At 46.5% G+C, this 25,163-nt stretch overlaps 1 protein-coding gene across 1 annotated transcript in view; it reads right to left on the bottom strand.

Moving 5' to 3' along the window:
* Window positions 1-25,163, bottom strand: part of FAM186A (family with sequence similarity 186 member A) — a 210,748-nt gene that overhangs the window by 101,600 nt on the left and 83,985 nt on the right. The window contains exons 4-13 of the mRNA XM_051962468.1: window positions 21,651-25,141; window positions 20,667-21,254; window positions 20,418-20,537; window positions 20,130-20,249; window positions 19,568-19,925; window positions 19,231-19,373; window positions 19,015-19,170; window positions 18,475-18,810; window positions 18,165-18,306; window positions 13,340-16,061 (exon numbers count right to left, since the gene is read on the bottom strand). Coding sequence (XP_051818428.1) covers window positions 13,340-16,061; window positions 18,165-18,306; window positions 18,475-18,810; window positions 19,015-19,170; window positions 19,231-19,373; window positions 19,568-19,925; window positions 20,130-20,249; window positions 20,418-20,537; window positions 20,667-21,254; window positions 21,651-25,141 — 8,176 coding nt within the window. The remainder of the gene's footprint in view (window positions 1-13,339; window positions 16,062-18,164; window positions 18,307-18,474; window positions 18,811-19,014; window positions 19,171-19,230; window positions 19,374-19,567; window positions 19,926-20,129; window positions 20,250-20,417; window positions 20,538-20,666; window positions 21,255-21,650; window positions 25,142-25,163) is intronic.

Genomic DNA, 25,163 nt, shown 5'->3' with positions numbered 1-25,163 from the left:
CTAGAACAGAAGCCCACTAGAATCTCAGAACCTCAGCCAGGATTCAGTCGAGGAGATTCACAAGCCAGAGAAGGCAGTTTAAACTCTCGGAACCAAAATTACAGAAGGCCTCCAAGAAAAACTAGCCAAGACCCAAGTGAAAGATTTGGACTTGGGGGCGGAGCCAAGATGGCGGAGCAGGTACACACGACTCTCTAAGCTCCTCTCATTCCCCTCATAACCAACTATTTAATCCAGCCTCAAAAATAACTCTTCACTACTTAAATTCATGAAGATAAGAAGCACTACAACTTAACAGCTGATCCAGAAGATCGCCAGGAAAGGTTTGTCCTGAGGGGCCAGGAACAGACTAGCACAGGCAGCGAGAGGCTAGCATCCTGAGCAGACCAGGGGCGGGGGTGATTTCTGTGGCTAGAGAAGTTATGGAGAGGATGCTGCTATAGGCTAACCGCTCCGCCTTGATTACAAAGCAGTAAACTGGCAGAGAAATTAAAGCCTAAAACAGAGGGTCCTCTAAAAAACGCCAGAAACTAATGAGATCTGGCTGTAACCCCTCAAACCCGGAAGTGACTCAGGCAGGCTTTACAGCAGCCCTGCGGCCACATCCCGCAGTTCGGGGCTTTTGCGGAGGCAGCTATATATCTGCACGGCAGGGGGGCACTGCCTGGGCAGCCTCTGATCGGCAGAGTGGGGGGCTCGGCCTGGGGCAATAGAACCTCCCCAGCTGACTGAGCTTCTCAGGCAGACAATTCCGGTCCCTGCAAATCCATTCACTGCTCAACTGCTAACACCCACAGCCCCAGGGCAGGATTTGGCTTGGGAAGTGAAACTCTCACTGCTCAGCATCTAGCCCCAGGGCAGTTGTTATCTCTCACAGCCGAGGTTTTTTGAAGGGCACTTTCCCAGCCGGTCCTCCAGGCCTGAGTTACTTTCCAGTGGGGAACTCTTTCCCAGAGCACTCCAGTACCTCACACTGCTTTTTGTAGCTGGTTGGCAGGATAGCTACTCCGTCCATATACCTTTCACTGCTCTGCAGAGGAAGCTGGTAACCTCCTGGCTCTGAAGGCAGACCTTACAGGCTTTAACAAAATGAGTAAAAAAATCAAAAGAACAATTGATAGTTTCTACATAGAAAGAGAACAGCTTTTCAACCCTGAAGACACTAATAGCAGACAGTCTCCAGATGATTGTTGGTCTCCAATACAAAAGGCTCTCCTAGAAGAGATTATTAAAAACCTTAAAAGAGAGCTAGAAGAGAAATGGGGAAAGACACATAACTCACTAAAAGAAAAATTTGATAAAGTGGAAAAAGAAAACAACTTCCTGAAAGGTGAATTAGAAAAGGTAAAAAACTCCCAAGAAGTGCAGGGAAACAGAGTTTGCGAATTGGAAAAAGAAAATAACTCACTAAAAAAAAAAAAAAAAAAATTAGTGAAATGGAAAAAAATTCCATAGAGCAAAACAACTCAATTGGACATATACAAAAAGAAGTTAAAAAAGCTAATGAAGAAAATAACTCACTAAAAATCAGAACTGAACAAATAGAAATGACTGATTCATTGAGACATCAAGAATCAGTCAAGCAAAACCAAAAAAATGAAAGATTGGAAAAAAATGTCAAATATTTACTTGGAAAAAAAAACAGACCTGGAAAATAGATCTAGGAGAGATAACCTGAGTATCATCGGACTACCAGAAAATTATGATGAAACAAAGAGCCTAGATACTATTTTACAGGAAATCATCAAAGAGAACTGCCCAGAAGTAATAGAACCAGAAGGGAAAATAGGCGTTGAAAGAATTCATCAAACACCTTCTGAAAAAGACCCTAAAATAAAGACTCCGAGGAATATTGTGGCCAAACTTCAGAATTTTCAGACTAAAGAAAAAATTTTACAAGCAGCCAGGAAAAAACAGTTCAAATACTGAGATGCCACAATAAGGGTCACACGAGATCTGGCTGCCTCAACATTAAAGGATCGAAGGGCCTGGAATCCGATATTCCGAAAGGCAAAAGAACTTGGAATGCAGCCAAGAATAAACTACCCAGCTAAGCTGAATATTTTTTTCCACAGAAGAAGATGGACATTTAATGAAATAGAGGAATTCCATCTGTTTCTAAGAAAAAAACCAGACTTAAACAAAAAATTTGATCTCCAACAACAGGAATCAAGAGAAGTAGAAAAAAGTAAAAGGAACTCTTGAGAACTGTATTTCTGTTGGGGATATACATAAAAACCATATGTATAATTTGATTTTACTGATATAACATAAAAAAAGGAAGTAGAAATGGAAAGGGGATAGTGTCAGAAAAAGGGAAGAGGGGAGATAAAAAGAGGGAAACTATATGTGAGAGTGAGGCAAAGGAAACCTATTATAAATGAGGGAACTTAGAGAGGGGGAGGAACATTGTGTGAATCCTACTCTCATCAGAGTTGGCTCAAAGAGGAAACAATTTACATTTTGTTTTACAGAGATTCTTCTCTCACTTCATTAAAAAGTGGGAGAGGAAAAGGGAGAAGAAAAAAGGGTAATAAGGGAAGGGTACAAGAAAGGGGAAGGGATTCAAAGGGAGGAGGGAGGAATACCAAAGAGGGAGAGCCAATAGTGGGGCCAATAAGTTTAATACTAGGGAAGAAGGGAAGGAGGGGAAGAAAAAGAAAAGTATAATCTGGGGATATTAGGATGGCAGGAAATAGAGATTTGGTTATTTTAACCGTAAATGTGAATGGGATGAACTCTCCCATAAAGAGGAGGCAGATAGCAGACTGGATCAAAAGTCAGAACCCTACAATCTGTTGTTTACAGGAAACACATTTAAAACAGGGAGATACATATAGAGTAAAGGTAAAAGGCTGGAGTAGAATCTATTATGCTTCAGGTAAAATCAAAAAAGCAGGGGTAGCCATCCTTATCTCAGATCAAGCAAAAGCAAAGATTGATCTAATTAAAAGAGATAAGGAAGGAAACTATATCTTGCTTAAGGATACTATAGACAATGAAGCAATATCAGTATTAAACATATATGCACCAAGTGGTATAACATCTAACTTCCTTAAAGAGAAGTTAAGAGAGTTGCGAGAAGAAATAGACAGCAAAACTATAATAGTGGGAGATCTCAACCTTGCACTCTCAGATTTAGATAAATCAAATCACAAAACAAATAAGAAACAAATTAAAGAGGTAAATAGAATATTAGAAAAATTAGGTATGATAGATCTCTGGAGAAAACTGAATGGTGACAGAAAGGAGTATACTTTCTTCTCAGCAGTTCATGGAACCTACACAAAAATTGACCATATATTAGGACATAAAGACCTCAAAATTAAATGCAGGAAGGCAGAAATAGTAAATGCTTTCTTTTCAGATCACAATGCAATAAAAACTACGTTCAACAAAAAGTTGGGTGTAAATAGACCAAAAAGTAATTGGAAACTAAATAATCTCATCTTAAAGAATGATTGGGTGAAACAGCAAATTATAGACACAATTAATAATTTCACTCAAGATAATGACAACAGTGAGACATATATCAAAATTTATGGGATGCAGCCAAAGCAGTAATAAGGGGAAATTTTATATCCTTAGAGGCTTACTTGAATAAAATAGAAAAAGAGAAGATCAATGAATTGGGCCTGCAACTTAAAAAGTTAGAAAAAGACCAAATTAAAACCCCCCAATCAATTACTAAACTTGAAATTCTAAAATTAAAAGGAGAAATTAATAATATAGAAAGTAAAAATACTATTGAACTAATAAATAAAACTAAGAGTTGGTTTTATGAAAAAAAACAATAAAATAGATAAACCTTTGGTAAATCTGATTAGAAAAAGGAGAGAGGCAAATCAAATTAGCAGTCTTAAAAATGAAAAAGAAGAACTTTCCACTGATGAAGAGGAAATTAAAGAAATAATAAGGGGTTACTTTGCCCAACTTTATGCCAATAAATTTGATAACCTAAGTAAAATGGATGACTACCTCCAAAAATATAGGCTTCCCAGATTATCAGAGGAGGAAGTAAATTGCTTAAATAGTCCCATTTCAGAAAAAGAACTAGAACAAGCTATTAATCAGCTCCCTAAAAAAAAATCCCCAGGACCAGATGGATTTACATGTGAATTCTACCAAACATTCAAAGAACAATTAGCCCCAATGCTTTATAAACTATTTGAAAAAATAGGGAATGAAGGAGTCCTACCAAATTCCTTTTATGACACAGACATGGGACTGATACCTAAACCAAGTAGGTTGAAAACAGAGAAAGAAAATTATAGACCAATCTCCCTAATGAATATTGATGCTAAAAACTTAAATAAGATATTAGCAAAAAGACTACAGAAAATTATCCCCAGGATAATACACCACAATCAAGTAGGATTTATACCAGGAATGCAGGGCTGGTTCAATATTAGGAAAACTATCAGTATAATTGGCCATATTAATAATCAAATTAACAAAAACCATATGATTATCTCAATAGATGCAGAAAAAGCATTTGATAAAATCCAACATCCATTCCTATTAAAAACTCTTGAGAGTATAGGAATAAATGGACTTTTCCTTACAATAATCAGTAGCATCTATTTAAAACCAACAGTAAGCATCATATGTAACGGGGATAAACTACAACCATTCCCATTAAGATCAGGAGTGAAACAAGGTTGTCCACTATCACCATTACTATTTAATATTGTATTAGAAATGCTAGCTTTGGCAATAAGAATTGAGAAAGAGATTAAAGGAATAAGAATAGGTAATGAGGAAACCAAATTATCACTCTTTGCTGATGATGTGATGGTATACTTAGAGAACCCCAGAGACTCTACTAAAAAGTTATTAGAAACAATCCACACCTTCAGCAAAGTTGCAGGGTATAAAATAAACCCACATAAGTCATCAGCATTCTTATATATCACTAACAAAACCCAACAGTTAGAGTTACAAAAAGAAATTCCATTTAAAGTAATTACTGATTGTATAAAATATTTAGGAATCTATCTGCCAAGGGAAAATCAGAAACTTTATGAGCAAAACTACAAAACACTTTCCACACAAATTAAGTCTGATCTAACCAACTGGAAAAATATTAAATGCTCTTGGATTGGGCAAGCAAATATAATAAAGATGACAATACTACCTAAATTAATCTATTTATTTAGCACTATACCAATCAGACTCCCAAAAAACTACTTTGATGAACTAGAAAAAATAACAACAAAGTTCATATGGAAAAACAAAAGGTCAAGAATTTCAAGGGAATTAATGAAAAAAAAATCAAATGAAGGTGGCCTAGCTGTACCAGATCTAAAATTATATTATAAAGCAGCAGTTACTAAAACCATCTGGTATTGGCTAAGAAATAGACTAGTTGATCAATGGAATAGGTTAGGTTCAAAGGACAAAACAGCCAATAACTTTAATAATATAGTGTTTGACAAACCCAAAGACCCCAGTTTCTGGGATAAGAATGCACTATTTGACAAAAATTGCTGGGAAAATTGGAAATTAGTATGGCAGAAACTAGTTATTGACTCACACTTAACACCGTACACCAAGATAAGGTCAAAATGGGTTCATGACCCAGGTATAAAGAATGAGATTATAAATAAATTGGAAGAGCATAGGATAGTTTACCTCTCAGACCTGTGGAAGAGGGAGGAATTTATGACCAAAGAAGAGCTAGAGATCACTATTGACCACAAAATAGAAAATTTTGATTATATCAAATTGAAAAGTTTTTGTACAAACAAAACAAATGCAGACAAGATTAGAAGGGAAACAATAAACTGGGAAAACGTTTTTACAATCAAAGGTTCTGATAAAGGCCTCATTTCCAAAATATATAGAATTGACTCTAATCTATAAGAAATCAAACCATTCTCCAATTGATAAATGGTCAAAGGATATGAACAGACAATTCTCAGATGAAGAAACTGAAACTATTTATAGACATATGAAAATATGCTCCAAATCATTATTAATCAGAGAAATGCAAATTAAGACAACTCTGTCTTAACACTTGTCAGATTGGCTAGAGTGACAGGGAAAGATAATGTGGAATGTTGGAGGGGATGTGGGAAAACAGGGACACTGATACATTGTTGGTGGAATTGTGAACACATCCAGCCATTCTAAAGAGCAATTTGGAACTATGCTCAAAAAGTTATCAAACTGTGCATACCCTTTGATCCAGCAGTGTTTCTACTGGGCTTATACCCCAAAGAGATACTAAAGAAGGGAAAGGGACCTGTATGTGCCAAAATGTTCGCGGTAGCCGTGTTTGTAGTGGCTAGAAACTGGAAAATGAATGGATGCCCATCAATTAGAGAATGGTTGAGTAAATTGTGGTATATGAATGTTATGGAATATTATTGTTCTGTAAGGAATGACCAGCAGGGTGAATACAGAGAGGACTGGCGAGACTTACATGAACTGATGCTAAGTGAAATGAGCAGAACCAGGAGATCATTATATACCTCAACAATGATACTGTTTGAGGATGTATTCTGATGGAAGTGGATCTCTTCGATAAAGAGAGCTAATTCAGTTTCAATTGATCAAAGATGGGCAGAAGCAGCTACACCCAAAGAAAGAACACTGGGAGATGAATATAAACTGCTTGCATTTTTGTTTTTCTTCCCAGATTATTTATACCTTCTGAATTCAATTCTCTCTGTGCAACAAGAAAACTGTTTGGTTCTGCACACGTATATTGTATCCAGGATATACTGTAACCTATTCAACATGTAAAGGATTGCTTGCTATCTGGGGGAGGGGGTGGAGGGAGGGAGGGGAAAAATTGGAACAGAAGTGAATGCAAGGGATAATGTTGTAAAAAATTACCCTGGCATGAGTTCTATCAATAAAAAGTTATTTAAAAAAAAAAAAAAGAAATATTTGGACTTTAATTCCTGGCTGCATTCGGGGTTATTACACTGAACTGAAAGGAAGGCTTCTCTCAGAAGCTGCCCCCCAACAAGAAACCTGCTCCCACAGAACATTACACTTTAGAGAAGAACATTACAGGACAGTCTACTAGAAGTCAGACATTATCTCTAATCCTTCCTAGTTTGGTAGAGTCTAATGGAGCTTGTTCTCCACTGGCATTGCCTTGAAGATTTACCTCTAAGCCATTAGGAGTTATCAGTTCTATTTCCAGAGTATTCAAAGGTTTATAAAACACATTAATCACAATAGTCCTCAGTAATATAGTCAGCAGAGTGCTGGATTTAGAGTTGGAAAAACCCAAGTTCAAGTCTGATCTGACAAGAATCCCAAAAGAGATTTAAAAAAAGAAAGAAAGAAAAGGGCTTATATGTACAGAAATGTTTACAGCAACTTTTCTCAGGGCAAAGAATTGGAAATTGAGGGGATGCCCATCAACTGGGGATTATGATAGAATACAGTTGTTCTATAAGAAATGATGAGCAGGATACCCTCAGGAAAACCTGGTAAGTCTTCCATGAGTTCATGCAAAGTAAAATGTACTGTGTACAAAGTATTAGCAATGTTGTGGGATGATCTGACGTGAATGACTTTGCTATTCTCACCAATACAATGAACCAGGACTACTCTGAAGGACTTATGATGAAAAATGCTATCCGTGCCCAGAAAAAAAACTGATTGTGTCTGAATACATATTGAAGTATACCTTTTTAAAAAAATTTATTTTTCTTAAGGTTTTTTGGTGGGAGGGATGTAGAGATCTATGTTTTCTTTCACAACATGACTTTTATAGAAATGTTTTGCATAACTTCTATGTGCCTTCTCAATAGGGAGGAGTGCAGAGGGAGGAAGAAGAGAATCTGGAAGTCAAACTTTTAAAAACAAATGCACAAAAATTGTTTTACATGTCAATGGAAAAACTATATATATATGTTATTATATATACATCTTTATTTTATTTATAATTATATTTTAATATGTTATTCATTTTTTTAAATTTAAAAAAAACACAAATCTGGCCTGACACATTATTTGTGTGAACCTAGGCAAATCACTTGACCTCTATCTGCTTTAGTTTTCTCATCTGTAAAATAGGCATAATAGCACCTATCTCCTAGAGTTGATATGAGAATAAAATGAGATAATATGTATAAAGCCATAAAGTGCTTTACAAACCATAAAGAAATCACAATAATTCACATTTCTATGGCATTTTAAAGTTTCTATAGTGTTTTGCTCCTTACATCATCTATCTACCTGTGAGGTAGATGGAACAAGTATTAGCTTCATTTTACATGAGGAAACTGAGGCTCATAGAGGTTATGCAAATTATTCAAAGTCACAAGAGTAGGATATAATAACTCTAACATAAAGACAAAAGGCATCAATAAAACCTATTTTTAAATGTGGAACTCTCTCAAGGATATTTCCCCTATAAAAACCTTGGATTTGAGGGTGATTTTATTCCAGCAGGTAAATGATATCTCAGGTTCCAGGGTTCCAGTATTCCTGGTGGAACTGTACTCTTTAAACTACAACTTGCAAGTCCTCACCATTAACAATCAGCCCATTAAAAACATTAAGTGCCCATTAACTGTCAACCAATAGAAATAAGTAGCTCTTGGCCAAGATATTTAAAATATTATGGTAAGAATGTATAAATTCAATTATTTTTCAGTCATCTCAACTCTTCACAATATGCTGAAGATACTGGAGTGTTTTTGCCATTTTCTTCTCCAGCTCACGTTACAGAAAAACTGAGAAAAACAAGATTACTGAGAATCTTGAGAAAACTGAGGCAAACAAGATTAAGTGACTTGCTCAGAGTCATACAGCATGGTAACTACAAAACATAAATTTGTGTTATGCTTTTCCACAAATATACAGCAATCATGGAAAGAATGGGCTTAAATGAAGACGACAATAATAATGAAGCACATGTGTAAAATGTCCATGTGCCAAAGACAACTCAAAACTCCAGGTAATATAGGACTTGGATGTCCTTTTTTATGGACTTTGGATAGTTCCCTTTAAGTAAAGTGTCTTTTCTGGTTGGTTGCTAAGCTGGATGCCAAAGATTTTCTTCTTTCTGTATCTTCTCTAATTCCAGGGGTCTCATTCCTCAAAGCTGTTCCTTTCCCCCACTGACTGTCTTCCTTTATCTGTGTCCATCTGGAATAAGTATCTTTGCTCTCTTAATTGTACCCTTTTGAACTGCAGAATTCAAGAACTCTTGGGTAGGCTATCTTCCTCTAGGAAAATTGCTACTGGATGCCATGGTATGGTCATTTTGGAGATATTCTTATATGATCTTGTTATTCCTCAAATTCTGATCAGCTATCCAAAACATCTAGTAATTTAAAGCCATGAAAAGGAATATCTAATTTTTGCTTGTCCAATGTAAATATCATAAAGAGATAACAGAATGGCATAACTTGTTAAAACATTAAAATTTCAACATGTGTGATTATATACTGACCATCCTTCTTTATACTATCTTGGCAATTTAAACATTTGCTTATCCCCAAAAATCCAGTGGAATGCTTTTTGGCAAAGTTCAAGGAACACAGTTTCACCAGCACCTCAGAAACAGATAATTACACAAAGATAAAGGCCTATAATAACTAGCAAGCCTAAAAATTACACTCATTCCTCAATTAAGGACTGTATGATTTTAACAAACTGATACTATCTTATATAGTTCTCATTTGCTACAATTTGTCTTGGTTCTTGCAAAGGCTTTCTTCAATATAAAGACAACAAAGAAAAAAGAAAAGGGAAACAATCTTAGTCTCTACAACACTCCTGGAATATGAGGAGCACTCCCTTCCTACTGGCATCTGACACCTGACAACTGTCCTTAAACAACTCCTTAAAGTGAGAAGCCGAGCCCAAAGGCTTTGAGGCTCTCATCCTCTTTAACTAGTAGACCCTATTGTTCTGTGCCTGTACCATGTGCTACAATAAAATGGTATTGGGTCTAAGGGAAACTAATGTGGGGTCTAAGGTGCTTGTCCTAAGCTTTTCTTATTAAGGAGTTTCTCTGCTCTGGACTGACACACATAAATCAAGTTTAATGGGATGGAGTAGGGGGAGATGGAAATTCTTTGGGGTCCTTTTTTGGCTTCCTTGTCACCCAAGGAACCCCAAGTTTCTTCAGGAATCCCGAAAACATACAGAGAATTCAACTGACAGTCTGAATTCACACCTCATTAAGACAAGAAGGCACTAACATTAAAAAAACAAACCAAAAAAACTTACAAGTCCCAAAGAGATGTGGGATTCTTTAAAAATGATCAATAGTTATAGTTGCTTACTCTAAATTTCTAGGCTAATACACAAATCTTATATTATGAATCTGCAGCTCATAAAGGATGACAAAAAAGCTATGTGGACTTATGTCAGAGTTAAGTCAAGAAGTCTAGGGCTGCTTAAAAGTTGAATTTTTTTTAAGTGAGCATGAATAAACTGCTAAGTTCCAATATTTTAGGGATGCAACATTCATACTGTTGATGTCAGTTTCCATAATCACAATATAATATAACAGATATTAGTATATAAACATTCAAACACGCATAAGTCATCCAAAAGGAACTGGTCTGACTTGGTAAAAGGAAACATCCTGAAAAACTGATTATCCAATTAATCTGAAATAAAGATTTAGATCCCTATTAGGATATTCAAGGAGGAGAGTATGGAGAATATTTTTCCATAATGGGTCACTGAAAATGCAGAGTGCATCCTGGATGAAATAACCATAACTCCTATTCATACTTGGAATCTAAAGCTCAGTTCCTAAAGTTTGTTAACAACCTCAGATTCTAGGAGTAAATCTGTGAGTCTAACATAATAAATTTTATATTTATATTATAAATTATAGTTTAATTATAATTATATTGTATAACTATTATCAATTGAGGTTATAGTTATTCATAACAGTAAGTAGACAAATTTTGGGGGCAATTAAGTTGATTAAGAGAAATGAGTCTGGAATCAAGAAGACTCAATTTCTTGAGTCCAAATATAGATTCAGACCCTTACTAGCTGTGTGGCCTGGACAAATCACTTAACCATATTTATCTCAGTTTCTTCATTTGTAAAATGAGCTAGAAGAAAAAATGGCAAACTACTCCAAAATCTTTGTCAATAAAAACCCTAAATTGGGTCAAGAAGAGTTGGACAGACTGAAACATTTGAATAAGATATAATTAGCTTAGCAGATATTTGCCAAGATGTTACGATAAGAATCATAACAAGAATAATAACTACAAAATATTCCTTTGTACGAACTGATGCGTAGTAAAATAAACAGAACTAGGAAAACACCATACACAGCATCAGCAATGTTGTGTGATGATCAACAATCAGCCTTTCTTAGCAATACAATGATCCAAGGTAAGTACAAAGGACTCTAGAAAAATGCCATCCATATCCAGATAAAGAATTGAGGGACTCTGAATGTGAATTAAAGCTTTTTTTTTTCATTTTATTCTTATAGTTTATTTTTCACCTATTTCTTCCTTCACAAATGTGACTGACATGGAAATATGCCCTACATAGCACATGTGTAAACTATACCAAAACTGCCTGCCATCTTTGGAATAAGGGAAAAGAAGAGGGAAAAATTTGGAGATCAAAACTTTGTAAAAATAAATGCTAAAATTTCTCTTACATGTAACTGGGGGAAAAATAAAATAGTACTTAAACTCTAAAAACAAACAAAAAAAAATTCCCTCCATAAATCTATGATGTGTTCTTCCACAAATATCTTGATATCCATGGGAAGAATGAGTTTAAACTGAATACAATGTGTTGGTCATATCTTCAAAAGCAATTCAAAACTCCTGGTATTGCAGGGGCTGACTATCCTCAAGCAGCCCCCTTTAGGTGAAGGGTCTTTTCTGGTTGGGTTGCTCAGTTGGATATCAAACATTTCTTTTCCTCTTTGTGATCACTTCTCTTCTCTGCTTCAATGGGCCGCATTCCTCCAAGTTACTCCTTTCCTCTGTTGACTGTCCTTCTGTGTCTGTCCATGTGGAGTATGTGTTGCTGCCCCTTCAATTATTCCTTAAGCTTTCTTGAACAACATATTGAACTATTTGTTGATGGGGAGTTTCCTTCTGGGCATGACTGATGGCATCCAGCAGTAATTAGATATTGGGAGTGGAAAGGCAGGAGAGAGAAATACCTATACAGAGGCATTCTCCACAAAACATTTCTGATCCTACCCTCCCTCAAATTCTGATTAACTAAAATCTAGGGACTTAATGCCCTGCCAAAATGTGCTTAATTGTCCAATGATGGACAATTCCATCAGAGAAAGTATTCACACATTGTAAAGAGAACACAGTAACATGCTCATACGTGATGCTATTCTGTGATTAAATCAAGTTAACTGACTCTCTTATAACTATATATATATATATGTACATATATATATATATATATAAAGCATTTTGATGCAAAATAAGATATAAGGAAAAGGAATATGACATTTTATAGTTTCAAAAAGGGCTAGATATGTTGGAAGGGTAGATCACTGACCTTAGTACTGAGAGACCATGTTTTCTGCTCGCGACTTGAAATTATGATTATCACCAGTTCTTTCTTAAAACTTCCTTCCTCTGGTGTCATATTCACACTTCCACTAAACTAGAAAACCAGTTTCTCATATAAGCAGCATCTTTTGCGGAAGTATGTAGCTCACAGTGAAACAATACAGATGAATAGTAAGCATAAGATATGTTCCCAATGATTTTTTAATTTCAAAAAAAGAATCATAGGATCAGAGATTTAAAGCTAGTATTGGACCTTAATTCAACCCTATCATTTTTACAAACAGGAAAATTGAAACTTAAAGAGATGTTAATGTCTTTATCATTGATCATATAATGGGAGTTTGGAGGGAGTTTTTGAAGCCAGGGTTTTCTGATTCTAATTCTGCACACTAACTAACTCTGCCTCTCAACAAGATATTATCCCCTCATTTCATTTCAACTAGCTCTCATCTTATCAGAGGTAGCAGTAACTCTTTTCAACCTTACCCCATCCCACCACACATACTTACACACATACACCCTTAGAAATATACAGGTTACATATTCTATCAATAAAGAGAAGTTTGAGATGATTGAGATCTATTCCTACCTTTTTAAAAATCTCTATCTTTTGAAGTTGAGATTATAAAAGGTAATCATGATCTCCCTTTTTTGGAACAGACAAAATTCTGGAGTGGTAGAACAACTGGTTCCAACTCCCAGAATCTCTTAATTCTCAAAAAATTAACATTTCCTTGTGCTCTTCAAACTTAGTCTCCCACCCTCAACCCTTCTCTGCCCTTCTAAAGAAGGATTCCCTCCCATCATCAATGAAGCTAGATGTATACACTCTCTACCTGGCACTCTGGATCAGTCTATAGGCATTGTACTTGCGGAACAGGTACCCCAGCCTGATTTGGTTCAAATAATGTGTCTCATTTATGAGTTCCTTAGCTGCATGATATAGCCTCAAGGGCAATTGAAAGCTTTCTTTTGCCTGGCTAAGGATTGCCAGGTTCTTCCTTTGACCCTCAACATCAATAAAGTAGCGAGTTTCTTCAGTGGGAGGAACAGATACAAAGAAATCTCTTGGAGAGGAAGGGGGCACTATCATCTTGGATTTCCCAGCGACTATAAGAGAGGGTGACGTTGGGCGTTTGCTCTCTATGGAAGGGAGATGGACTTTGGGTGGTATGTGGGCAGAAGTCACAAGCGGTGATATTTGAAGAAACTGAGCAGAAGGTGGAGGTGGTGACTTTGGAAACTTAGCCACAGGAAAAGAATATTCAGCAACTAAAGATGGTTGAGGTGATAGGGCCTTGTACGCAATCTCTTCCTCCGGGGTATAAGGTTGAGTTTTCTTCAAGATTCCTGGGGGCTTTCCAGAAGTAGGAGGGAACAGTGGCATCTCAAATTTTGGAGAAGGAGGACCACCCAAAAATGGCTTCAGAGATGGAGGAGGACCCAAACCTGGGCTGAGTTTCTCTAAGGCAGAAGGTGGCTGTGTTGTTAGGGGCTGCCTAAAACTATCAGATGGCTTGAGTAACTGTGGCCCAGGTGAGACTCGTCTCTGTCCAGGGTAAGGAATGAACTGGGACACATAGGCCTCTGGGGCCTGAGATATGAGGGGCAGTCTAGGGCCAGCAGGAGCCACAGGTGGGGGGAACTCCCTAGGGGCACCAAAAGCCACAGGTGTGAGGGGCTCCCTGGGGCCAGCAGGGGCCACAGGTGTGGGGAACTCCCTAGGGGCAGCAAAGGGCACATGTCTACTGGGCTCCCGAGGGGCACCAAAAGCCACAGGTGTGAGGGGCTCCCTGGGGCCAGCAGGGGCCACAGGTGTGGGGAACTCCCTAGGGGCAGCAAAGGGCACATGTCTACTGGGCTCCCGAGGGGCACCAAAAGCCACAGGTGTGAGGGGCTCCCTGGGGCCAGCAGGGGACACAGGTGTGGGGACCTCCCTAGGGGCAGCAAAGGGCACATGTCTACTGGGCTCCCTAGGGACACCAAAAGCCACAGGTGTGAGGGGCTCCCTGGGGCCAACAGGGGCCACAGGTGTGAGGGGCTCCCTAGGGCCAGCAAAGGGCACATGTCTACTGGGCTCCCTAGGGACACCAAAAGCCACAGGTGTGAGGGGCTCCCTGGGGCCAGCAGGGGCCACAGGTGTGAGAGGCTCCCTAGGGCCAGCAAAGGGCACACGTCTACTGAGCTCCCGAGGGACACCAAAAGCCACAGTTGTGAGGAGCTCCCTAGGGGCACCAAAAGCCACAGGTGTGAGGGGCTCCCTGGGGCCAGCAGGGGCCACAGGTGTAGGGAACTCTCTAGGGACAGCAAAGGGCACACGTCTACTGGGCTCCCGAGGGGCACCAAAAGCCACAGGTGTGAGGGGCTCCCTGGGGCCAGCAGGGGCCACAGGTGTAGGGAACTCTCTAGGGACAGCAAAGGGCACACGTCTACTGGGCTCCCGAGGGGCACCAAAAGCCACAGTTGTGAGGAGCTCCCTAGGGGCACCAAAAGCCACAGTTGTGAGGGGCTCCCTAGGGCCAGCAGGAGCCACAGGTGGGGGGAACTCCTTAGGGGCAGCAAAAGGCACACGTCTACTGGGCTCCCGAGGGGCACCAAAAGCCAAAGGTGTGCGGGCCTCCCTAGGGACACCAAAAGCCACAGGGGTGAGAGGTTCCCGAGGGCCAGCAGGAGCCACAGGTGGGGGGAATTCCCCAAGGGCAGCAAAGGCCACATGTGGGGAGGGCTCCTGAGGGACAGCAAAAGTCACAGGTGGAGGGGGCTCCCCAGGAACAGCAAAGGTCACAGGTGGAGGGGGCTCCTGAGGGACAGCAAAAGTCACAGGTGGAGGGGGCTCCCCAGGGACAGCAAAGGTCACAGGTGGAGGGGGCTCCTGAGGGACAGCAAAAGTCACAGGTGGAGGGGGCTCCCCAGGAACAGCAAAGGTCACAGGTGGAGGGGGCTCCCCAGGAACAGCAAAGGTCATAGGTGGAGGGGGCTCCCCAGGAACAGCAAAGGTCACAGGTGGAGGGGGCTCCCCAGGAACAGCAAAGGTCACAGGTCGGGAGGGCTCCCCAGGGACAGCAAAGGTCACAGGTGGAGGGGGCTCCCCAGGGGCACCATAAGGCACAGATATGGGGGGTTCGCTGGGGGCAGCAAGGGTCACATGTCTTTGGCGCTCCTTAGGGACACCAAAAGACATAGATATGGGGCGCACCCTTGGGATACCAAAGGCCAAAGGTGGAGGGGGCTCCACAGGGACAGCAAAGGCCACAGGTGGTAGGGGCTCCACAGGGACAGCAAAGGCCACAGGTGGTGGGGGCTCTCCAGGGCCAGCAAAGGCCACAGGTGGTGGGGGCTCTCCAGGGCCAGCAAAGGTCACAGGTGCGGGGGGCTCCCTAGGGGCAGCAGTGGTCACACGTTTGGGGTGCTGCCTAAGGGGAACAGTGGTCCCAGATATAGGAGGCTCCATAGGGGCAGTAAAGGTCACATATGTGGGGAGCTCTCTAGAGAAAGCAAAAGCCACAGCCGTGGGAGACTCCCTAGGGGTAGCAAAGGCCACAGGTGCAGGGGGGCTCCCTAGAAGCAACAAAGGTCATATCTGTGGGGAGCTCCCTATGAGCAGCAAAAGCCAAAGGTATTGTGGGCTCCCCAGGGGCAGCAAGGGTTATAGGTGTGGTGGGCTCCCCAGGAGCAGCAAAGATCTCAGGTAAGGGGGGCTCCCTAGGGGGAGCAAAGGATATAGATATGGGGGGCTCTTCAGGGGCAGCAAAGGTCACATGTTTGAGGGGCTTCCCAGAGACAGCAAAGGCCACAGGTGGAGGGGGCTCCCCAGGGACAGCAAAGGTCAAAGGTGGAGGGGGCTCCCCAGGGACAGCAAAGGTCAAAGGTGGAGGGGGCTCCCCAGGGACAGCAAAGGTCACTATTGGAGGGGGCTCCCCAGGAACAGCAAAGGCCACAGGTGGAGGGGGCTTCCCAGGGACAGCAAAGGTCACAGGTGGAGGGGGCTCCCCAGGGACAGCAAAGGTCACAGGTGGAGGGGGCTCCCCAGGGACAGCAAAGGTCAAAGGTGGAGGGGGCTCCCCAGGGACAGCAAAGGTCACAGGTGGAGGGGGCTCCCCAGGGACAGCAAAGGTCACTATTGGAGGGGGCTCCCCAGGGACAGCAAAGGTCACTATTGGAGGGGGCTCCCCAGGAACAGCAAAGGTCACTAGGGGGCTCCCCAGGGGCAGCAAAGGTCACAGGTGGAGGGGGCTTCCCAGGGGCAGCAAAGGTCACAGGTGGAGGGGCTCCCCAGGGGCAGCAAAGGTCACAGGTGGAGGGGGCTCCCCAGGGACAGCAAAGGTCACAGGTGGAGGGGGCTTCCCAGGGACAGCAAAGGTCACAGGTGGAGGGGGCTCCCCAGGGACAGCAAAGGTCACAGGTGGAGGGGGCTCCCCAGGGACAGCAAAGGTCACAGGTGGAGGGGGCTCCCCAGGGACAGCAAAGGTCACAGGTGGAGGGAGCTCCCCAGGGACAGCAAAGGTCACAGTGGAGGGGGCTCCCCAGGGACAGCAAAGGTCAAAGGTGGAGGGGGCTCCCCAGGGACAGCAAAGGTCACAGGTGGAGGGGGCTCCCCAGGGACAGCAAAGGTCACAGGTGGAGGGGGCTCCCCAGGGACAGCAAAGGTCACTATTGGAGGGGGCTCCCCAGGAACAGCAAAGGCCACAGGTGGAGGGGGCTCCCCAGGGGCAGCAAAGGTCACAGGTGGAGGGGGCTCCCCAGGGACAGCAAAGGTCACAGGTGGAGGGGGCTCCCCAGGGACAGCAAAGGTCACAGGTGGAGGGGGCTCCCCAGGACAGCAAAGGTCACAGGTGGAGGGGGCTTCCCAGGGGCAGCAAAGGTCAAAGGTGGAGGGGGCTCCCCAGGGACAGCAAAGGTCACTATTGGAGGGGGCTCCCCAGGGACAGCAAAGGTCACAGGTGGAGGGGGCTCCCCAGGGACAGCAAAGGTCACTATTGGAGGGGGCTCCCCAGGACAGCAAAGGTCACAGGTGGAGGGGGCTCCCCAGGGCAGCAAAGGTCACAGGTGGAGGGGGCTCCCCAGGGACAGCAAAGGTCACAGGTGGAGGGGGCTCCCCAGGGACAGCAAAGGTCACAGGTGGAGGGGGCTCCCCAGGGACAGCAAAGGTCACAGGTGGAGGGGGCTCCCCAGGGCAGCAAAGGTCACAGGTGGAGGGGGCTTCCAGGGGCAGCAAAGGTCAAAGGTGGAGGGGGCTCCCCAGGGACAGCAAAGGTCACTATTGGAGGGGGCTCCCCAGGGACAGCAAAGGTCACAGGTGGAGGGGGCTCCCCAGGGACAGCAAAGGTCACAGGTGGAGGGGGCTTCCCAGGGACAGCAAAGGTCACAGGTGGAGGGAGCTCCCCAGGGACAGCAAAGGTCACAGGTGGAGGGGGCTCCCCAGGGACAGCAAAGGTCACAGGTGAGGGGGCTCCCCAGGGACAGCAAAGGTCACAGGTGGAGGGGGCTCCCCAGGGCAGCAAAGGTCACAGGTGGAGGGGGCTCCCCAGGGCAGCAAAGGTCAAAGTGGAGGGGGCTTCCCAGGGACAGCAAAGGTCACAGGTGGAGGGGCTCCCCAGGAGCAGCAAAGGTCAAGGTGGAGGGGGCTCCCCAGGGACAGCAAAGGTCACAGGTGGAGGGGGCTCCCCAGGGCAGCAAAGGTCAAAGGTGGAGGGGGCTTTCCAGGGACAGCAAAGGTCAAAGGTGGAGGGGGCTTCCCAGGGACAGCAAAGGTCACAGGTGGAGGGGGCTCCCCAGGGAAAGCAAAGGTCAAAGGTGGAGGGGGCTCCCCAGGGGCAGCAAAGGTCACAGGTGGAGGGGGCTCCCCAGGGACAGCAAAGGTCACAGGTGGAGGGGGCTCCCCAGGGAAAGCAAAGGTCAAAGGTGGAGGGGGCTCCCCAGGGGCAGCAAAGGTCACAGGTGGAGGGGGCTCCCCAGGGGCAGCAAAGGTCACAGGTGGAGGGGGCTCCCCAGGAGCAGCAAAGGTCAAAGGTGGAGGGGGCTCCCCAGGAACAGCAAAGGTCACTATTGGAGGGGGCTCCCCAGGGGCAGCAAAGGTCAAAGGTGGAGGGGGCTCCCCAGGGGCAGCAAAGGTCAAAGGTGGAGGGGGCTCCCCAGGGGCAGCAAAGGTCAAAGGTGGAGGGGGCTCCCCAGGAACAGCAAAGGTCACTATTGGAGGGGGCTCCCCAGGGGCAGCAAAGGTCAAAGGTGGAGGGGGCTCCCCAGGGACAGCAAAGGTCACAGGTGGAGGGGGCTCCCCAGAAACAGCAAAGGCCACAGGTGGAGGGGGCTCCCCAGGGACAGCAAAGGTCACAGGTGGAGGGGGCTCCCCAGGGACAGCAAAGGTCACAGGTGGAGGGGGCTCCCCAGGGACAGCAAAGGTCAAAGGTGGAAGGGGCTCCCCAGGGACAGCAAAGGTCAAAGGTAGAGGGGGCTTCCCAGGAACAGCAAAGGCCACAGGTGGAGGGGGCTCCCCAGGGACAGCAAAGGTCACAGGTGGAGGGGGCTCCCCAGGGACAGCAAAGGTCAAAGGTGGAAGGGGCTCCCCAGGGACAGCAAAGGTCACAGGTGGAGGGGGCTCCCCAGGGACAGCAAAGTTCAAAGGTGGGGAGGGCTCCCCAGGAACAGCAAAGGTCACAGGTGGAGGGGGCTCCCCAGGGACAGCAAAGGTCACTATTGGAGGGGGCTCCCCAGGGATAGCAAAGGTCACAGGTGGAGGGGGCTCCCCAGGGGCAGCAAAGGTCACAGGTGGAGGGGGCTTCCCAGGGGCAGCAAAGGTCAAAGGTGGAGGGGGCTCCCCAGGGGCAGCAAAGGTCACAGGTGGAGGGGGCTTCCCAGGGGCAGCAAAGGTCACTATTGGAGGGGGCTCCCCAGGGACAGCAAAGGTCACAGGTGGAGGGGGCTCCCCAGGGACAGCAAAGGTCACAGGTGGAGGGGGCTTCCCAGGGGCAGCAAAGGTCACTATTGGAGGGGGCTCCCCAGGACAGCAAAGGTTACAGGTGGAGGGGGGGCTCCCCAGGGCAGCAAAGGTCAAAGGTGGAGGGGGCTCCCCAGGGCAGCAAAGGTCAAAGGTGAAGGGGGCTCCCCAGGGACAGCAAAGGTCAGAGGTGGAGGGGGCTGCCCAGGGACAGCAAAGGTCACAGGTGGAGGGGGCTTCCCAGGGGCAGCAAAGGTCAAAGGTGAAGGGGGCTCCCCAGGGACAGCAAAGGTCAGAGGTGGAGGGGGTTGCCCAGGGACAGCAAAGGTCACAGGTGGAGGGGGCTCCCCAGGGACAGCAAAGGTCACAGGTGGAGGGGGCTGCCCAGGGGCAGCAAAGGTCAAAGGTGGAGGGGGCTCCCCAGGGACAGCAAAGGTCACAGGTGGAGGGGGCTTCCCAGGGGCCGCAAAAGTCAAAGGTGGAGGGGGCTCCCCAGGGACAGCAAAGGTCACAGGTGGAGGGGGCTCCCCAGGGACAGCAAAGGTCACAGGTGGAGGGGTCTCCCCAGGAACAGCAAAGGTCACAGGTGGAGGGGGCTCCCCGGGAACAGCAAAGGTCACTATTGGAGGGGGCTCCCCAGGGACAGCAAAGGTCACTATTGGAGGGGGCTCCCCAGGGACAGCAAAGGTCACAGGTGGAGGGGGCTCCCCAGGGACAGCAAAGGTCACAGGTGGAGGGGGCTGCCCAGGGGCAGCAAAGGTCAAAGGTGGAGGGGGCTTCCCAGGGACAGCAAAGGTCACAGGTGGAGGGGGCTCCCCAGGAACAGCAAAGGTCACAGGTGGAGGGGGCTCCCCAGGAACAGCAAAGGTCACAGGTGGAGGGGGCTCCCCAGGAACAGCAAAGGTCACAGGTGGAGGGGGCTCCCCAGGAACAGCAAAGGTCACAGGTGGAGGGGGCTCCCCAGGGACAGCAAAGGTCACAGGTGGAGGGGGCTCCCCAGGAACAGCAAAGGTCACTATTGGAGGGGGCTCCCCAGGGACAGCAAAGGTCACAGGTGGAGGGGGCTTCCCAGGGGCCGCAAAAGTCAAAGGTGGAGGGGGCTCCCCAGGGACAGCAAAGGTCAAAGGTGGAGGGGGCTCCCCAGGGACAGCAAAGGTCAAAGGTGGAGGGGGCTCCCCAGGGACAGCAAAGGTCACAGGTGGAGGGGGCTCCCCAGCAGCAAAGGTCACAGGTGGAGGGGGCTCCCCAGGAACAGCAAAGGTCACTATTGGAGGGGGCTCCCCAGGGACAGCAAAGGTCACAGGTGGAGGGGGCTTCCCAGGGGCCGCAAAAGTCAAAGGTGGAGGGGGCTCCCCAGGGACGGCAAAGGTCACAGGTGGAGGGGGCTTCCCAGGGACAGCAAAGGTCACAGGTGGAGGGGGCTTCCCAGGGGCCGCAAAAGTCAAAGGTGGAGGGGGCTCCCCAGGGACGGCAAAGGTCACAGGTGGAGGGGGCTTCCCAGGGACAGCAAAGGTCACAGGTGGAGGGGGCTTCCCAGGGGCCGCAAAAGTCAAAGGTGGAGGGGGCTCCCCAGGGACAGTAAAGGTCACAGGTGGAGGGGGCTCCCCAGGGACAGCAAAGGTCACAGGTGGAGGGGGCTTCCCAGGGACAGCAAAGGTCACAGGTGGAAGGGGCTCCCCAGGGACAGCAAAGGTCACAGGTGGAGGGGGCACCCCAGGAACAGCAAAGGCCACAGGTGGAGGGGGCTCCCCAGGGACAGCAAAGGTCACAGGTGGAGGGGGCTTCCCAGGGGCAGCAAAGGCCATAGGTGGAGGGGGCTCCCCAGGGACAGCAAAGGTCACAGGTGGAGGGGGCTCCCCAGGGACAGCAAAGGTCACAGGTGGAGGGGGCTCCCCAGGGACAGCAAAGGTCACAGGTGGAGGGGGCTCCCCAGGGACAGCAAAGGTCACAGGTGGAGGGGGCTCCCCAGGGACAGCAAAGGTCACAGGTGGAGGGGGCTCCCCAGGAACAGCAAAGGTCACAGGTGGAGGGGGCTCCCCAGGGGCAGCAAAGGTCAAAGGTGGAGGGGGCTCCCCAGGGACAGCAAAGGTCAAAGGTGGAGGGGGCTCCCCAGGGACAGCAAAGGTCAAAGGTGGAGGGGGCTCCCCAGGGACAGCAAAGGCCACAGGTGGAGGGGGCTCCCCAGGGACAGCAAAGGTTACAGGTGGAGGGGGCTCCCCAGGGACAGCAAAGGCCACAGGTGGAGGGGGCTCCCCAGGGACAGCAAAGGTCACAGGTGGAGGGGGCTTCCCAGGGACAGCAAAGGTCACTATTGGAGGGGGCTCCCCAGGGACAGCAAAGGTCACAGGTGGAGGGGGCTCCCCAGGACCAGCAAATGTCACGGGTGGGGAGGGCTCCCCAGGGACAGCAAAGGTCACTATTGGAGGGGGCTCCCCAGGGATAGCAAAGGTCACAGGTGGAGGGGGCTTCCCAGGGGCAGCAAAGGTCACAGGTGGAGGGGGCTCCCCAGGGACAGCAAAGGTCAAAGGTGGAGGGGGCTTCCCAGGGGCAGCAAAGGTCAAAGGTGGAGGGGGCTCCCCAGGGACAGCAAAGGTCACAGATGGGGAGGGATCCCCAGCAACAGCAAAGGTCCCAGGTGGGGGGGACTCTCCAGGGGCAGCAAGGGTCACAGGTATGGGGGTTTCCCAAGGAGCAGCAACGGTTACAGGTATAGGGGGGTTCCCAGGGGCAGCAAAGGTCACAGGTGGAGGGGGCTCCCCAGGAACAGCAAAGGTCACAGGTGGAGGGGGCTCCCCAGGGATAGCAAAGGTCACAGGTGGAGGGGGCTCCCCAGGGGCACCATAAGGCACAGATATGGGGGGTTCGCTGGAGGCAGCAAAGGTCACATGTTTTTGGCGCTCCTTAGGGACACCAAAAGACATAGATATGGGGCGCTCCCTTGGGATACCAAAGGCCATAGGTGGAGGGGGCTCCCCAAGGACAGCAAAGGCCACAGGTGGTAGGGGCTCCATAGGGACCGCAAAGGCCACAGGTGGTGGGGGCTCTCCAGGGACAGCATTTAGGGTTACAGGTGGGAAGGGCTCTCTGGAATCCCATGATCCTTGGAACTGCCCAGGCTCCCTTGTTATTTGGGGCTGCCCACGGGCTACAGGGGTTGCAGAGACCTGTTGAGGACCCTTAGTAGTCCGTGATATTTGGGGCTGCCCAGGGGACCATGACATTTGGGGTTGCTCAATGGTTGGAAAGTCCTGCGATGTTTGGGGTTGCCCAGATACTAGAGGGGCCCATGGCATTTGGGGTTTTTCAGGGGGAACAGGGATCTGTAGTTTCTGAGGTGGCTCAGATCCGGGAGTGACCCAGGATCCTGGAGCTTCCTCAGGGGCAGCAGGGCCCAACAATGTTTCCAGCTCCCTAGATGGTAAGGATTGCCGGGGAGCATCAAGGGACTGTGATACTGGGGTCTGTCCAGGAGTGGCAGGAGCTAAAGGAGAACTCAATGCTGGAGACTCCTCAGGAACAACAAAGCTCCATGATTTTTTAATTTCCCTAGAGGCAACAGGGAGTGAAAAAGCCCTCCTTCTCTCAGAGGCTATAAGGTATTGTGAAGTCACCTCTGTAAGGGGCTCTGAAAGGGGCTCACCCAGCTCTTGCTCTTCCTGCTTCCACTGTTTTAGCAATCTCTCAATATGTTGTTTTCTGTCCTTTTGATGCTTTATTTTTCTCCACTCATTGAACTTCTCTGGAAACAGCTTTTGAAGCTCCTCCTCTTGTCTCTTTAGTATCTGCATTTGAATTTCTACTTGCGTTTTATATTTGTGGGTTATCTGCTCCTTCCATCGTTCCAGCTCCTTGATATCCAGCATTTTATGATGAACAGCGTCCAGTGCCCACTGTTTCCGTTTTTTCTCATACTCCTTCTCCTGCTGCATCCAGTGCTTCTGCGTCTCCATCCATAGTTCCTCTTCTTCCTGCCACTGCTTCTGCTTCATCTCCCATTTCAGCTTTTCGTCTTGTCTCTCAAACCATATATTCTCTTCCTGTAATTTTTGTTGGATCTCTTCTTGGGTCTCCTTCCAGAGGCGTCTCTCTTCCTGCAATTGTTTTATGAACTGCAAGCCTTGATCTTCCGAGAAACTTTTCTCTTTAGTCAAGTCAAAGTCCAGATAGTCTTCCTTATCCTTTTGTCTGCGGCGAGACCCCTTCCCCGGCTTCTTTCCTCCTCCTTCCTTTGGGGGATGGGCTTGGGGCAAGAACACTTTGAGCAGACTGGCCAGCGTTGGATCAGCGGTCTCACTCGAAACGCTTGTTTCTATTGTTGTCTGTGGGAGTCCTTTCTTCACCTTTGGTTCTCCAGGCTTCTCTGGTTTTTTTCTTTTGTATTTCTTCAAGGTATTAGTCAGACTCTCTACCAGTTTTTCAAAATATTCCTCCAACTTTTCCCTTACCTGCTGAAATGACTTTTGAGCCTGTGGTGTCTTTGGTTCTTCGAGTTCTTTAAGTTGAGTTTGGGAGTCAGATTTCTCTAGGTTGTCAATCTTCTGTTGCAGGAAAGACATTAAGACATGCTGAAAATCCTGCAATTCATTTTGGGAAGCCTCTGTCAACGCCTTTTCCCGTTGTCTCCATTCCTTTCTTAAGGCCTTTAGTTTAGTAAACCATTCAGATTTACTTCTCTCAAACTTTCCACCCCAATCCTCAGCAGCCAGCTTACTTTTCATTTTCATTCTCTCACCAAGGCTAGCTACACTTTGTACTTCATCCTCCAGAGTGGGTTGGATTTCCTTGTGCTTTTTTCTCTCTGGTGGCGTATGAGGCTCGGGACGTCTGCCCATGTTAGATATGTCAGTCAAAAGTTTATCTGCCTCTCTGGTTTCCTGGGAGCTACTCTCAGGGAAAGGAACTCCAGAATGATCTTCTGGGGTATCTCTTGAAAATCCGAGGGCTTTCTCAGAACTGAGAGGGGACATTGGCGACAAGGAACGTTTACCATCTGAAGGTGACTCACCTCTAATTGGGCTTTGTTCCCATCTGATTCTACGACTTTTTTCCGATTTTCTTCTGTCCGAAGATGATTCTTCCAGAAATTCTGGAAATGAGGGTACTTCCATCTGGAAAGACTCCTCAGATGAGGATGATTTCTCAGATGAGGATTGCTCCTCAAAATGCTGCTTATCTTTTTCTTGTTTTCTTAGCAGCAATTTTTTCTTTTTTTTCGTAATTTCCTCAGTAGGTAAGATTGCCGCTTCCTTCAGCCGTTTCAGCTGGCGTTCTAATTTTTCTTGATGGTGAAGAAGTTTCCAACATTCTTCTTCTCTATTTATCAATTCCTTCTGAAGTCTCTCATTTTTATTACTGAGAATTTGTATTGTCTGCTGTAAGCTCTGTTTCTCCAGCCCATAATACCCTTTTATTTCTTCTCCCATGCCGGTACATTGCAAAACTAGATTTTTAAGCTCTTGATTTTGGAATGTCAAAGCCTTATGAAGGTTTCCTGCGGTTGAGGAGATGTACTTAATAGCATTAATTTCACTTTTGTTGAATATCTTAGAATCGATGAGCTCCTGTAGCATGTCAAGAATCTCAGAAACCTTGATGCTTGTAATCAATTCCTCCTTGATCATTTGCTCTGGTTTTAATGGAATTCCTGCTTCAGGTTTTTGTAGAATCTTTTCTCTCCAGGCTTTCCACATGATACCTTTGGATACTGAGAAACATCAAAAAAACAA

Source organism: Antechinus flavipes, chromosome 5 (genome assembly GCF_016432865.1).
Source record: "Antechinus flavipes isolate AdamAnt ecotype Samford, QLD, Australia chromosome 5, AdamAnt_v2, whole genome shotgun sequence".
NCBI lineage: Eukaryota > Metazoa > Chordata > Mammalia > Dasyuromorphia > Dasyuridae > Antechinus > Antechinus flavipes.
The sequence above is the reverse complement of the archived record's forward strand: the minus strand, read 5'-3'. Positions and strand labels throughout refer to the sequence as shown.